The sequence below is a fragment of the Cervus elaphus genome, chromosome 20 (genome assembly GCF_910594005.1).
Source record: "Cervus elaphus chromosome 20, mCerEla1.1, whole genome shotgun sequence".
Classification (NCBI taxonomy): domain Eukaryota; kingdom Metazoa; phylum Chordata; class Mammalia; order Artiodactyla; family Cervidae; genus Cervus; species Cervus elaphus.
The window spans coordinates 79781229-79796161 of record NC_057834.1 but is presented as its reverse complement, the minus strand read 5'-3'; the positions used below and the strand labels follow the sequence as shown (position 1 = coordinate 79796161).

The 14933-nt window shown below is 38.7% G+C and overlaps 1 protein-coding gene across 2 annotated transcripts in view; it reads left to right on the top strand.

The window, feature by feature from the left end:
- CLCA2 (chloride channel accessory 2) overlaps positions 1–14933 on the top strand; it is a 40287-nt gene that overhangs the window by 20107 nt on the left and 5247 nt on the right. Inside the window, exons 10-14 of one of the 2 annotated variants that reach the window (XM_043878249.1) lie at positions 1425–1649; positions 4052–4322; positions 7039–7209; positions 10577–10810; positions 12723–12780. In XM_043878249.1, the coding sequence (XP_043734184.1) occupies positions 1425–1649; positions 4052–4322; positions 7039–7209; positions 10577–10810; positions 12723–12769 (948 nt within the window). In that variant the 3' untranslated portion in view covers positions 12770–12780. The remainder of the gene's footprint in view (positions 1–1424; positions 1650–4051; positions 4323–7038; positions 7210–10576; positions 10811–12722; positions 12781–14933) is intronic. The other variant, XM_043878248.1, reaches the window with a different exon arrangement.

Below are 14933 nucleotides of genomic sequence, written 5' to 3'. Positions count from 1 at the left end.
TGCTGGGCTGGATGAAGCACAAGCTGGAATCAAGGTTTCAGGGAGAAATATCAATAACCCCAGATATGCAAATGACACCACCCTTATGGTGAAAACAAAGAGAAAGTAAAGAGCCTTGATGAAGGTGAAAGAGGAGAGTGAAAAGGCTGGCTTAAAACTCAACATTCAGAAAACTAGGATCATGGCATCTGGTCCCATCACTTCATGGGAAATAGATGGGGAAACGATGGAAACAGTGAGAGACTTTATTTTCTTGGGCTCCAAAATCACTGCAGATGGTGACTGCAGCCATGAAATTAAAAGATGCTTGGTCCTTGGAAGAAAAGCTATGACAAACCTAGAAAGCATATTAAAAAGCAGAGACATTACTTTGCTAACAAAGATCTGTCTAGTCAAAGCTCTGGTTTTTCCAGTAGTCATGTATGGATGTGAGTGTTGGTTCATAAAGAAGGCTGAGTCTTGAAGAACTGATGTTTTTGAATTGTGGTGTTGGAGAAGACTCTTGCGAGTCCTTGGACAGCAAGGAGATCAAACCAGTTAGTCCTAAAGGAAATCAACCCTAATATTCACTGAAAGACTGATGCTGAAGGTGAAGCTCCAATACTTTGGCCACCTAATATGAAGAGCCACCTCATTGGAGAAGACTCTGATGCTGGGAAAGATTGAATGCAGGAAGAGAAGGGGAGGACAGAGGACAAGATGGCTGGATGGCACCACTGACTCAGTGGACATGAGTTTGCTCCAGGAGATGGTGAAGGACAGGGAAGCCTGATGTTCTGCAGTCCACATAGCTGCAAAGAGTTGGACAGGACTGAGCGACTGAACAACAACGATGACAGAGGACTTTCATAAGGATTGTGTAAGATAATATATGCAAAGCATTTAGTACAGTGCATGTCATCTGTATGTGGTTTACATATGTTACACACACACACAAGTCACAATTGCACACATAGTTTAAGTGCATACAGCTTAAATCATGACTAAATAATTTTTTTTTAATGTACAAAACCCAGCTGAAACCCATGTCTGATATCTTATCAAAATACATAATGGTATCTGGACAGATTATATACAAATTAATTAGAGCATATTCACAAAATGAAGTAAAAAGAAGCTGGTTTTAACTGCTACTCTGAAGCTAATGTTGATTTGGATAAGAGGCAAATATGAGAACACCTAAAATCTCTTGATAAAAATTAATGAAGTGATGTGTACTAGCTACAAAAATATTTTATATCTACCGTACTTATAATACTTTGCTGAAGCAAATATTTTTGTATGAAAAATAATTTATATACTTAGGACATGTTAGAGTGAAATGGTTTTTATTTCTGCCAATTCAGTTTTGTCATAAAAATAAAGAAAATATGGAATGATTATGCATATGCTGGAAACTGTCACTTATATATTCTTTTGAACAGCTTGAAAGTACAGGTGAAAATGTTAAACCTCAGCATCAGCTGAAAAACACTGTTACTGTGGATGACAGTGTGGGCAATGACACCACCTTCCTAGTTACATGGCAGACCAGTGGTCCCCCTGAGGTTGTGTTATTTGATCCTAATGGAAGAAAATACAGCATGGACGATTTTATCACCAATCTAGCTTTTCGGACTGCTCGCCTCTGGATTCCAGGAACAGCTAAGGTAGGTGTTGTAAGCTTGTTCATAGTGACAACGTTTAGTCAAGCACATGACTTTCGAATGAATCACAGAACTAAATGCATTGTGTAAAAGAAACCAATTCTGATATACCAAAATTCTACTTTAAATTTATGAGGGAGTTTTGTGAATGTTCAAAATTTAAAAGGAACGACTAAGGTATGTTCAAAACTTTAAAATGGATACCAAAGCCTTCTCTCACTTCAACAGTGAAAATTAGCATTTACATAGTGCAAATAAGTTTTTGCTTACTTCCTTCTTTACAAAGTCTATATAGAATACTTATCCTTATACTTAGAAAAAAAACCCTCTACTTAGAATTTATAATATAAACACATGCAGTATATGTTTTGCAACACCTCCTATGTGCAGGGTCTTGTTCTAGGTGCTTTAAAATAAAATGCCATAATAGGAATAAGAACAGGGTACTCAGAACACAAGAAGGCATGTGCAGGCAGTAGGGGAAGGAGAATGCTTCCTGAAAGTGAAGACATCGAAATGGAAATATGGAGGACTAAGGAGCCAGAGGTGTAAATGACATTCTGGGCAGAGGAAACAGCACATAGAAAGGCTTATAGAAAAATAATATGGCTTTTCATAGAACTGTAAGTACTAGTTTGATGTGGATGAAATACAAAATAGCATAGAAAGTGGAGATTTAGGAGAAGAAGAGGAGGGTGTGATGGGGTTAGACGGATATACAGGAGTCAATAAGAGGAACAGTTAAAGGGAACCACTAAAGGTTGTCAGCAGGGTGGTAAATTCGTTAGATCCACTCTTGCATTGCCTTGAATGCCATCCCTCTTCAGGTCTGTTGGCCTTCACCTCCCCTTCACATGACTGTCAGCCTCTGCTAGGTCTTCCAGCCTCTGCACCAGCATCCTTCCTTTCTGCACCTTTATTAGAGTGATCATTCTGAAGCACAAATCTTATCAAATCTGTGTCCTACTCAAAACTCTTTGATGGTCTCAGAATAAAATACATGTGGTTATTATTGCATACCAAGCTTATTACTTTCTGGCTTCTGCCTAAACTTATCTCTTTTTTAAAATTATTTTTTAATTTAAAATTTTTAATATAATTTTAAAGGCTACTTTCCATTTATAGTTATTACAAAAGATTGGCTATATTCTCCAGCTTGCACAATATGTCACTGAGCCTCTCTTATATACTATTTGTACCTCCCACTCCCCGACCCCAAGCTTATCTCTTAACCTTTCTCCCAAATACCTTATGCTCTGCCCTTCCTTTTCTCCACACTCATCATGTGCTTTTCACACCTGTGCACAAAGACCAGGCCACTTTACCTACTTCTTGCTGCTTTTGCCTGACCCCTTTGTCTGGATTAGGTGCCCTGTATCAAAACACTTGCTATGCCCACAGAGAAGTTTTCCATGTGGAGTTTCCACCATGTGTCTGTTACTAATGTTATGAGTACAAAAACCAAAAAAAAAAAAAAAAAAAGATAGATAATCTTGTTGCTTGAATTGTGACTTCACTGTAAAATGGTAAAGCATTGTTTCCCAATGAAGAAGGCTGGGTAGGGCATTCAGGCATCTTAATTTTACAGTCAAACCTTAACCCATTGTTCTCTCTTCTTCTTCCTGCTCCACTGTGTTCCTCCTGCTACTTCCAGGGTTTAAGAAGGAGCAGCAGTAGGAATGAAGAAAAAAGGGAATACTTATGGACAGTTTTATCAAAAAAACAAAGTTCTGCTACACTGTAGTTTAAGTTTTTTCTTCTAGATATTCTTTTGCAGGTTTCCCTCAGGCAGCCCGGGCAGATAAAGAGAATGGTATCTAGCAATATTTCTATAATTCAACATAGACATTATGAAATCCTGACCTATTTAACAATAGTATTCCTTTTCTTGATCCCTTATAGTGCATGTGGATTTTGTTGCTTGAGATTTCTGGGTCTGGGAATATTGAAGGAAGTAGAGGGAAGGAAGGATACTATTGCCTTTTAGTCCAGGTTTTCCACATAAATCATAATTGTCCACTTTATTTGTTATAATTTTTTCCATTATGTAAAAGGAATAAAAACACTGAACCTCCTTTTGGGTGAAGGAGCTCAGATTAGTGTTTGCCAAGTACCTTGAAGGTGGACACTTATTATTATTCTCTAAAAATGTGAATCAAATTGTGTCCTTCCCCACGAACAAATTCAGGGTTTAATTCCCTAAAGAGAAAGTAGGTTGTACAGTGAAGTCATGTAAATACTGAATTTAGTTATCTCTTAACCAATATTACTCTTCCTGACATTCTTTTGTATTATTTTAGAAAATGCAGTATCAACAAAACAAGAACAATAAACCCTTGGAGGTTAGGCTTGCACTTTAAAATAAGGGTTGGTTTTCTTCTTGACAAACAGTCTTTGTTTTGCAGCCTGGGCTGTGGACTTACACCCTGAACAATACCCACCACTCTCCTCAAGCCTTGAAAGTGACAGTGACCTCTCGCGCCTCCCGCTCAGCCATGCCCCCTGCCACTGTGGAAGCCTTTGTGGAAAGAGACAGCACCCATTTTCCCCATCCTCTGATGATTTACGCAATTGTGAGAAAGGGATTTCATCCCATTCTCAATGCCACTGTAACTGCTACAATTGAGCCAGAGACTGCAGATCCAGTTATGTTGAAACTTTTTGATGATGGAGCAGGTAACAAGGAATTCCATGTCATTTTTCATGTTCTTAAGAGCTGTTCTGATGTAATATCAATATGAAGTTATTTTTTTAATTCTCTAAATTTATATTTTTTCTCACCTAATCTTATGAGATTCTCAGATTGTCATAGTCATTGACATACCAAGTAGCTACAGGTTTCCATCTGCACAGCAAAAGTAAAAAGTGAACTTGGGAAAACGAGTCCCCTTGAGGCTCCTGAGAGTGGCTGTGTGTGAGCAGCACTGAGGGAGGAAGTCTCCCGACATTCAGGTCTTGGCTTCCACCTGTCCTGTGACACTGAGCACATTCAGTAAGGTCACTTGGGAATAGGCATGACCACATTCCTCTCGGATTCACCAGTTTTACTATGCACTGAAATAATTGGATTAGACAATTAAATAGTAAATGAAAACCCAAAAAGGGAGATGCTTGAACTTGTGAGTCATGAGATGTCATAGACTGTTCTTTAGTCAAGTAGCTCAGATGATGAGAGAAAATAGCCAGTGCCTTTTACATGTGTTATTTGATCACAAGAAGACCAGGCCAGCAAGCCTAGTGGAATCAGGGTAGAGATTTTTCCATCTCTGGAAAAACAAAGCAAATAAAACCAAACTCTGCCTCAAAGCACTCATTCTGCATAGAGTTAAGAATTTCATCATCATACCTCATAGCACAGCATCAAGCTGGGCAAGGAACAGCAGTTGGGCTCTTTCTGACTAACTTGTCTTAACTTTTAAAAACAAACTCCTTTATTGTTTTATCTTTCCTGTTCTGTTCTTTTCCTAATATAAATTCTCAGAATTACAATAGACCTTGAAGTTTATGTTGGCAGCCCCAATGTTTGATCTACCATTAAAATCATATTCCTTCCCTTTGTTGTTTCAAAGGTAAATTTTTTTCAAGAGCCTCATGTTTGACAACTCATTAGTATCTTGCCATGGCAATCTTGTATGATATTTATGAAGCAAAGGTTCATTTAAAGGATTTTAGTTCAAGTCCACCTCAGACAATACTAGAGAAGTCCTCTTGTTTTGCCTACTGGAATGGAGCCAAACAGTTTTTCAGACTCTGATGCCACACCTTTCACTTTTTGTGTATAGTCCAAAAATATACCTGGGCTGGCCTGGAGAACAGATCCTGCTGTCTTATGTTCAATATGCTCAATAGGCTTTTATATTTATTCCCTGGAACCATTTTATTTATTTGATGTCAAAATTTAAGACGGATGAAAGAAACAATGAAAAGGCTGTTTAAACATCAAAGCGTAAATTTTTATTTTCCCCCTGTATTTACACACTTGCATATAGTTTTCTAATACTTATTTTTATAGTGGAAATAGTATTTATCAGCTAATAAAATGAACAATAATAAAATTTATACTAATAAAATGTCATAATTTAAAATGTACTTTCTTATGCATACTCTCAAGTAATCATCACAATCACCATGTGAAATGTTATGCCCATTTTATAGGAGAGAAACAGAGGCTCAGAGGGATCAGCTACTAAGTGGCAGATCCAGACCTTAAAAAAGTCCCCTGAGATCCAAGTCAGTGTTCTTTCCCATTTCTTTCTGACTCAGCAATTAAAAGAGGTAACAGTGGTAACCATGGCAGGAAGAGATTTGGTTTTATCATTTCTCAACAAAGATAGACCTTTATAAATAATTAAAACAATAAATATCCAGATCTGGTTCCTTTCCAGTACATAAAAACATTTTCTAAAACTACTATGATGATAAAGTGCTTAGTGTTTTTGTTTTAATAAAATATACTCCCATTTTTCTCATGTTAAGAAGCAGCCCTGCCTCTCTAGCTGAGATTCTAGAGCCCTTCAGTGCAGGGCTTGGGTGTGCGGTGTGAGAGCCGAACTGGCCCTAGAATAAGACAAGCTGCTTGCCCCATGTGGCCATCTGCACTTGAACAGTGAATGTGATCTCCGGCCTCAGCTACACCTTCTATGGCTGCCCTGGAGTCCAGGCCTTGCTGCCATTCAGTCACGTACTTGGTTTGGAATTGAATGGCTCTCTGAGGAGCAATGCAAATGGAAGAAAGTCTAGCAAGCTTTCAGAATGCCTCCAGAAATAAGGCACATTCTCCTGAAGCAGACAGATCCCAAAGCCTGTCATTCTCCAAGTCAGTGAGCCTCTTCAAATTGAGAACAACAGTTCCATGTATCCTCTAATGAGGAAATTAAATAATTTCACATTGTTATATCAACTACCAAAGTTTTTTTTTTTTAGTCAGGGCTTCAGGGTATTCATAAATATCTTGAATTTGTATGAAAGTGTGTGTTTATGTGTATATATATTTATTCACTGGGAGCAGAAAACTTTTACCTCCAAAGGGTCTGTGACTATAAACTGACTTAAGAATGTATTTGGTTTCTGTGAAAACCTAGCACTATTTTCAGTGATAGAAATGAGAACTCTAAAGGTGATTAAATGCTTTACTGGCACTAAAGCAGGTACAACTCATTCACCTTTAGAAAATAAATTTTCAGAGGTTAATGAATCACAAGGAGAAATTATAGAGCCAATGGAATTTTTTAACCACCTGATAATGTCAAAAGTAGATATTAGCATGCCCACATAGGTCAAAAATTGGAAAAATAAGGAGAATAAATCTTATTTTAATGACTTAATTAAATGTTAGTAATCAACTGTGATAAGTATTGACCTTGAGTTTCTTTTTATATATATATATAAACAGGTGCCGATGTTATGAAAAATGATGGAATTTACTCGAGGTATTTTTTCTCCTTTGCTGTAAATGGTAGATATAGCTTGAAAGTGCATGTCAACCGTTCTCCCAGCATAAGCACCCTAGCCCACTCTATTCCAGGAAGTCATGCTATGTACGTACCAGGTTACATAACAAATGGTAAGAATCATAAATACTGTGATTTGAATAACATTATTTAGTGTGTGTCTTTCTAGTGAATGTGTGTATGTGTATGTATTAGAGAGAGGTGAATTTCAAAACTCGTGCAAGTCAGTGCATAATTTGTTGATTATCTCTTCAGTCCTTAGTGATTTATGGTAGTGGATAACAGGAAGGCAGTAGGTAATTCCCACAGATTACTTTGACCTCTTTCTTGTGAGTGTTTTATCAGAATTACTACCAGGCAAGGGGATTAATTGAATTTTCTCAGTTCCAACTCCTATATTTCTTTATAGAGCTTTAGGCAAAAGGAAGAGGCAAAACGTTGTTAGCAGTTTAAAGAAGCAAGCAAACAGCCCAAACAATCCACACAGGAAATGAGTTCCTGAAAAAATATGAGTGTGGATATTATGGGAAAATGAGGGCTTCCTGAAGATGTTCTGCCTTCCTTCAAGATAAAAGTGCCGAATACACATCTCTTTTAAACACCATTATTATAGTAGTTCCCGATAGGAAGCAGTGGTTAAAGTATAACAAACAGAAATATGCTGTAGTTTTTAAACATAATCTTAAAAAATGTTAGGAAGCATTCTTATTAGCAAAACAGCACTCTTTAAGAATACCTACATGTATTTTAGCAGCTACAGCCAATCATTTGGACTATACAGTAGCATGATTCTATATTTTTCTACTATATGTACTTTTCAGTAGAAAACAATTAAGATGTTACAGTGGATTTGCATCTCATGATATTTTTTGCATTGCTAGAATATAACTTGCTCTCACCTATATTTAAAATAATTTGGATTACTTCAAAACCAACGTAAATCAATTTGCTAGGTAACTCAACTTTACTACCACGATATGATTTTGTATCTAGATATAATACTTCATTTCAAAATAGATATCTCCTCCTTTATATCATACATTGACGTTTTTGAAAGCCTAGTAAGAGACAGGCTTAGTCCTAGGAACTTGGGATACCAGGACTTATTGATATCAAGTCAATAAGACTTGATTCCTATCAAGGAGCTTGCAGACTACAGACTGGTATCTTTTTTAAAGCCATGAATTTAAAGGATTCAAATATCAATATCTATAGTACACTGAGAATAGAAAAGTCGTATTCAACTCTGCTTTTCCCTATGTACTTCATATAGGCCCTTGATAGCACAGAAAGAAAAATTTAAATTTCTCTAAGCATGCCTAGCTCACATAACATTCGTTAGCTCATTTTCAGGTGATGACCCTGAACGTGCACAATATGGCACAAAATGGCAACTGCTCTGTTTCCACACAACCGAATCTCCGAATCTGCAGCAACTACTCCCTTCCTCTCCTCCCCAGGGCCTCTGCTGAATCTGCTGTAGATTCCACCCAGCCTGCTCTTTCAGAGCTTGAGAGCTCTCCCTTGCATGTCCCCACACTACTGATTCCTCTGAACAGCATTCAAGAATATTAAAAAGAAATTTTGTTGATCCCCCTTAAGCTACTGTCCACCTCTTTACTCTCTGTCATCTAGTTCCTTGAAATTAAATCTGTCTATACCTTCTTGTCCCCAGTTTACTATTCAGCTCACTGCAAGCAGACTTCCAGCCACATGACCATGACGCCACTGGAATTGCTCTGGTTCTAGTTACCAATGACTACCTGCTGTTAAGTCCAAAGGACACATTTCAGTCCTCATTTTACTTAACACAGCTGATTGATTTCTCTTTTGTCATTTCCTGGTTTCTATGATACCACACTCTCTGAATTACCTCTTATTCTCTGGAATTTTTATTCTTAGGCTCTTTTTCCCCTCCTCTTTTTCTACCAAGCCTCTAAGTGTTAGCAATTATCAGAGCTTAGTGTTAACCTTCTCACTCTTCTATCTGGAGCCACACTGCCTGAGTTTGAAATCTAGCTCCTCCATTTACTAGTTGTGTGACTTTGGGCAAGTCACTTAGACTCTGTATGCTTAGCTTCATCATCTATAAACATGGGGGCAATTGTGCTCTCCTCATAGCATTGCTGAAAAAGTTAAATAGTTGATACATGGAAGGTACTTTTAAAAGTGCCTGACATATAGCAAGCACTCAGCAAATGCTATTTGTCTTTACAGCTGAAATTCTTACTGGGTAATAGCATTAACCTACATGGCTTTAATAACATCTTTATGCTGATAATTTCCAAATTTGGAGGTTCAAAAGTATTAAATGTAGCTAAAACTTTTTCTTTGAGCTTATAATCTATGTCTAACTGGCTCCTTGACATCATCAACTAGATGTTTTACAGGGACCACAAACCTTGACACTTAAATTTGTCTTCTCCTCTTAGCCTGTTAGTCTTTCCATTTGCTCGTTTTAGGAAGGTGGGAGCTATTCTTTTTGTTCACCAACTTTCTCTCCTTTACCATTTCATATTCAAATGCATAACCAGATTTTGCTGATTTCTATCTCCAAAATGCGTCTCAAAATGCCTACTTGCCTCCTCTCCACCACTGTCACCAGCCCAAGCTACCATCTCCTCCTATCTGGACTGTTGCAGCGGCCTCACTGCTCGCTCTGCTAGTCCATTCTCCGCTGAGAGCAGCCAGAGTGACCTGTCAGAGAGCAAAGTGACCATATCACTGCCTTGCTTCCCCGCAGCATGTAAGATTAAACTATAAAACTGTCACCGTGGCCCACAAGGTCCTGCCTGAACTTCTCTCTCCTCGCTCATCTCAAACTATCTTCCTCCTAGATTTAAATGTTTCTAATGTGCAAAGCTCTTCCATACCTCAGGATTTTTTACTCAGCTTGTTCTCTCTGCCTGGAATGTTCTTAACCTCCACTCTTTACCTCCCTGACTCCTACTCATCCTATAGGAAATCTTTAAATGTTACTTCCTTGATTCCACTTTGAGTTATTGGTTGCTGCTTAGTTGCTAAGTCCTGTCTAATTCTTTATGACCCCATGGACTGTAGCCCACCAGGCTCCTCTGTCCATGGGATTTCCCAGGCAGGAATATTGGAGTACATTGCCATTTCCTTCTCCAGGACATCTTACAGACTCAGGGATGGAACCTGCGTCTCCTGTATTGGCATGCATAGCACCCTTCCTTTTTTTTTCTTTCAACATTTGCCACAATTATAACGTGTGTTTATAAACAGGACTTATAAATTCTGTGAGGGATACTGTTTTGTCTATGATTGCTGGCACAGCATATGCCCTCAAAATACTTATTGAATGAATGAATGGTTGAATGAATAAAAGAACTGTTGAATAAACAAACTTATTCTAAAGATGTAGCAAAGGAAATAAGGACTTGTCAATAATCTATAAAAACAAGCTATCCAGGAGATTGTAATTTGTTGTTTTGGCTATTTTTTTCTTTGATGTCACAGGTAATATTCAGATGAATGCCCCAAGAAAATCGGTGGGCAGGAGTGAGGAGGAGCAAAAGTGGGGCTTTAGCCGAATAAGCTCAGGGGGCTCCTTTTCTGTGCTGGGCGTTCCAGCTGACCCACATCCTGATGTGTTCCCACCATGCAAAATTATTGACCTGGAAGCTGTAAAAGAGGAAGAAGAGGTGGTTTTATCTTGGACAGCACCTGGAGAAGACTTAGACCAGGGCCAGGGTAGGTTTCTTGCTTTCATTGTCTGTTTTTCTGTAAAGTGGCATTTCCAATAACTGTCAGGGGTCAGTTGGCTAAAAATAGCTTTGGGGATTTACAGCTGACAAAGTTGTGAGGGTTGTCATGAAAAGTTTTGAGTTGCTGATAAGGCCATGTATCCTGGAGCACAGGAAGAGAATGTATCAGCTCCCCCAGGATTGAAGAGGCCCTGGTAGACTTACTGACACTAATATGGAAACCTCTGTTGGAAACATGAATATCACATGTAACAGTGATCTAGTCAAAAGATATGGGTTTTACATGACGAGCATGACTTTTAAATACTGGAGGTGATTAGTCTTCTGAAGATTGAATGGTAAATTGTAAATTCAAGGATTTACAATTCAAGTTTAAGGGAATAATTCCTGTAAGTCATGAAGTACTTGGCACACTGTCCTCTCCTACTTCTGGTCATCATTTTTTGTTAGGGAGGCTGGGGCCTGTTCTCCAATTTGAGGCTTTCTAACCCTTGCTTGGACATGATGAGTTCCTTCTTCTACCCTCTCTTTTCTAATGCTTTTATGCCAGCCTCCAGGCTTCCATCTACCTCATTTCTTGATAGCAACTCAACAGACTAAATTCTATGAAAGAATAAATGTTCCAACATATTTGCCATTACCAGAACATGATTATCATTGGTTACACATGAAATGGTTGATTTCCTAAAGCCTCTGATTGAGATTTCTGTAGGAACCAACCTTCTCTCTTGAAAGCTAATTTGTCAATATCAGTGAATAACAGTGGCCACCTTAGGCCTCTTCCAGTCTTGCTTTCAAATTTGATCTTTTTTTTTTTTTTTGGCTTATAATTCTCTACTACTCTCTCCAGAAAGCGTCTTAATTACAAATAATTCTGCACTGCTGAGAAAGTCAATATTGTACTTTTGTCTTGAAAAATCTGTTATCACAATGTATCTCTTCTTGCTTAAGAAGAAGGAAGAGAAATATTTTACATTCTAATTTAAGGACTCTCCCAATTTAAAGTTTGGAGATATGAATTGATTGAAACTGTGGGATGGGTCTATCACTTGTATAATGGAAACAGCTGTAACTTAAGATTAAAGCCAAAAAGTAGTCCCCACTGTGACTATAAGTCCAGCTGTTGGATCTTTGGCAGTTTGCTTAAACTCTATTAGCCTCAGTTGCATATGTGAAAAATAGAACTAAGACTATCTATTTCACAAAGTATTATAAATATGAACTAAGGTGGCATATATGATACAAAATGGAGGAGAAAGTGGGCCCAGGAAATTTCCTGGGCTCTTGATTTATGTTTCTAGAGTTCTCTAGCTTCTTATTTGAAGTAAGGAGCCACCCACACTCACTCCCATCTTTATGTAAAAGTAAGTGTGGTGCCTGCCGTCTAGAATTTTTCCTCTTTCCTCACTGCCTGAGAAGCACAGTAGTGTGAAAAGAGACAAGCTCAGCCTACTGGTGACTGTGTTCCCAGTTCTCAGGGGTTTCAACTATACGCTGAATTAAGAGTACAAAGAAAATGGGTGTACAGTATCAGTGGTTTTGGATGGCTTGAAAAGAAGAAATACAACTGAATGGGACTTTAGAACTGATATTACAAAGGGCTTTAGAAAGGGAGAGAGGATTTCACACACATAAATGGGCCTGCAGGATGGGGAGGATGACTAGAGCAGGATGATTAAAGCATATCAAGCTTGTTACAGTGTGAAATCTCAAATCACAAAAGATCGGGAGGTAGGGAGTGGTTAGATGTGTATTAACTTGCTGAGATCACTCAGTCATAACTGACTTGATGACCCAGCAATGGCAAAATTGACCAATTAGCCATGAGTATACCAACTAGCAAGTAGGTGCCTACTTAACTCATAAACATGTGCTTTCATCCCCTCTTTTTTTCACAGATTGTTGTCTAGAAAGGTGTGATATTCACCTCTATCACCAGAGTTAAAAACAATCAGGGTATGTCTCTGGCATTACATTATGAAAAATTTCACTATTCTTAAAAACCTTATTAGCAATAAATGAACAACTTATATATATCACTGTATACACAGTACCAACTCTTTACCATATACAATATACTGTAAAAAGATGACAAAGTATATGAAATGAACAAAATATTACCAGATCATTATTATGTTTGGGAATATATGTGGACAAAGTATTATGGAAATGGGTTATTTCCTTAACTCTTCATTAAAAGTTTGGGTTAATAACTGTTAAAACTGAGTTTTTATTATTTATTGTGTGCTAAGTCGCTTCAATATGTTCAATTCTTTGCAACCCCATAGACTGTAGCCCGCCAGGCTCCTCTGTCCATGGGATTCTCTGTCCATGGGCAAGAATACTGGAGTGGGTTATCCGGCCCTTCTCCAGGGGATCTTCCCAACCTAGGGACTGAACCTGCATCTTTTATGTCTCCTGCATTGGCAGGTGGGTTCTTTACCACTAGCACCACCTAAGCAATATTAAGTGCCCAGTACAGTGCTAAGTGAAAGTGAAAGTTGTTCAGCCATGTCCAACTCTTTGCAACCCCATGGACTATATAGTCCATGGAATTCTCTAGGCCAGAATACTGGAGTGGGTGGCCTTTTTCTTCTCCAGGGGATCTGCTCAACCAGGGAACGAACCCAGGTCTCCCGCATTGCAGGCGGATTCTTTACCAGCTGAGCCACAGGGAAAGCCCAAGAATACTGGAGTGGGTAGCTTATCCCTTCTCCAGCAGATCTTCCTGACCCAGGAATTGAACCAGGGTCTCCTGCATTGCAGGTGGATTCTTTACCAGCTGAGCTATCAGCAAAGCGTGTAAACAGTGCTAAACATTATGTAAAAGTAATTTAAGATGGTATTACACTCCAAGAACTTATAATCCTATGTTAAGAGAGAAAAGACATAAAATAGTCAAAAAACCATTTTATGTATTACACAGTGCCATTTGTACAATTCAGACTTTGGGAGTTAAAGGTATTAAAAGGATGTAGAGTGGGTGGAAGCAGATCAAAGGCCAGATTCTAGTGCCAGAGGCCTGAGCAGAGCCTTTGGAGTAGTGACAGATCACAAAAGCACCAAACTTGTACCTCCTTCCTCGTACTGAGTAGCTTCCATGTGTCTAACAGCCTGACTTTCAAACTGTTTTTTCTGACATCTTTTCATTGTGTTCTTATACAACTGTCATTGAATATATTTATAAATTGTTGAAAAATTGCTGCTTCTGAAAAGCTTTTCAGTGACAATAGTTTTTCCCACTTCCCCCAAACCTCAGTTATGTTTCTTGGATGGAAGAAGGCTCAATGTAGGAGAAACATAAAATAATCTTCAAGGGATGGTTTGGATTTCAAATGAAGAGAGGAAGTGGGAACTGTACCCACTGACAAAGAGTAAACTCCCTGAAGATTGGGTCAGGTTTTTGATTTTCCATGTACTAAAAATTTATTGGCAAAGATGCTAATGAAAGTGTAAACCTTGGTAACTGGAAGAGTAGCTTATTAGGAAATAGGAAATAGGAGACAGTGTAGCCTAGCAGAAGGTATTGAGCTCTGGAATCAGATGGACCACCTTTTATCTGCGTAGCCTTAGGCAAGTTACTTGATTTCTCTAAACTTCTGGTTTCTAGTCTGAAAAAGCAGATAGTAAGAGTACCCATCTTAGTTGAGAGAACTGAATGAGAAAAGGCACAAAGAGGGATTAAAACAGTGTGTGTGTGTGTGTATGTGTGCGTGTGTGCATGTGTATGTGTGTGTGCGTGTGTGTATGTGTGTGTGTTTGTGTGCGTGCATGTGTATGTGTGCGTGCGTATGTGTGTGTGCGCATGTGTATGTGTGTGTGTGCGTGTGTGTGTGTATGTGTGTGTGTGTGTGCGTGTGTGTGTGTGCGCGCGCGTGCTAAGTTGCTTCAGTCGTGTTCAGCTGTTTGCGACCACATGGACTGTAGCTTGCCAGGCTCCTCTATCCATGGGATTATCCAGGCAATAATACTGGAGTTGGTTGCCATGCCCTCCTCCAGAGGATCTTCCCGACCCAGGGATTGAATCTGTGTCTCATGTGTCTCCTGCTTTGGCAGACAGGTTCTTCACCACTAGTGCCACCTGGGAAGCCCAAAACAGTGTCTGGTCC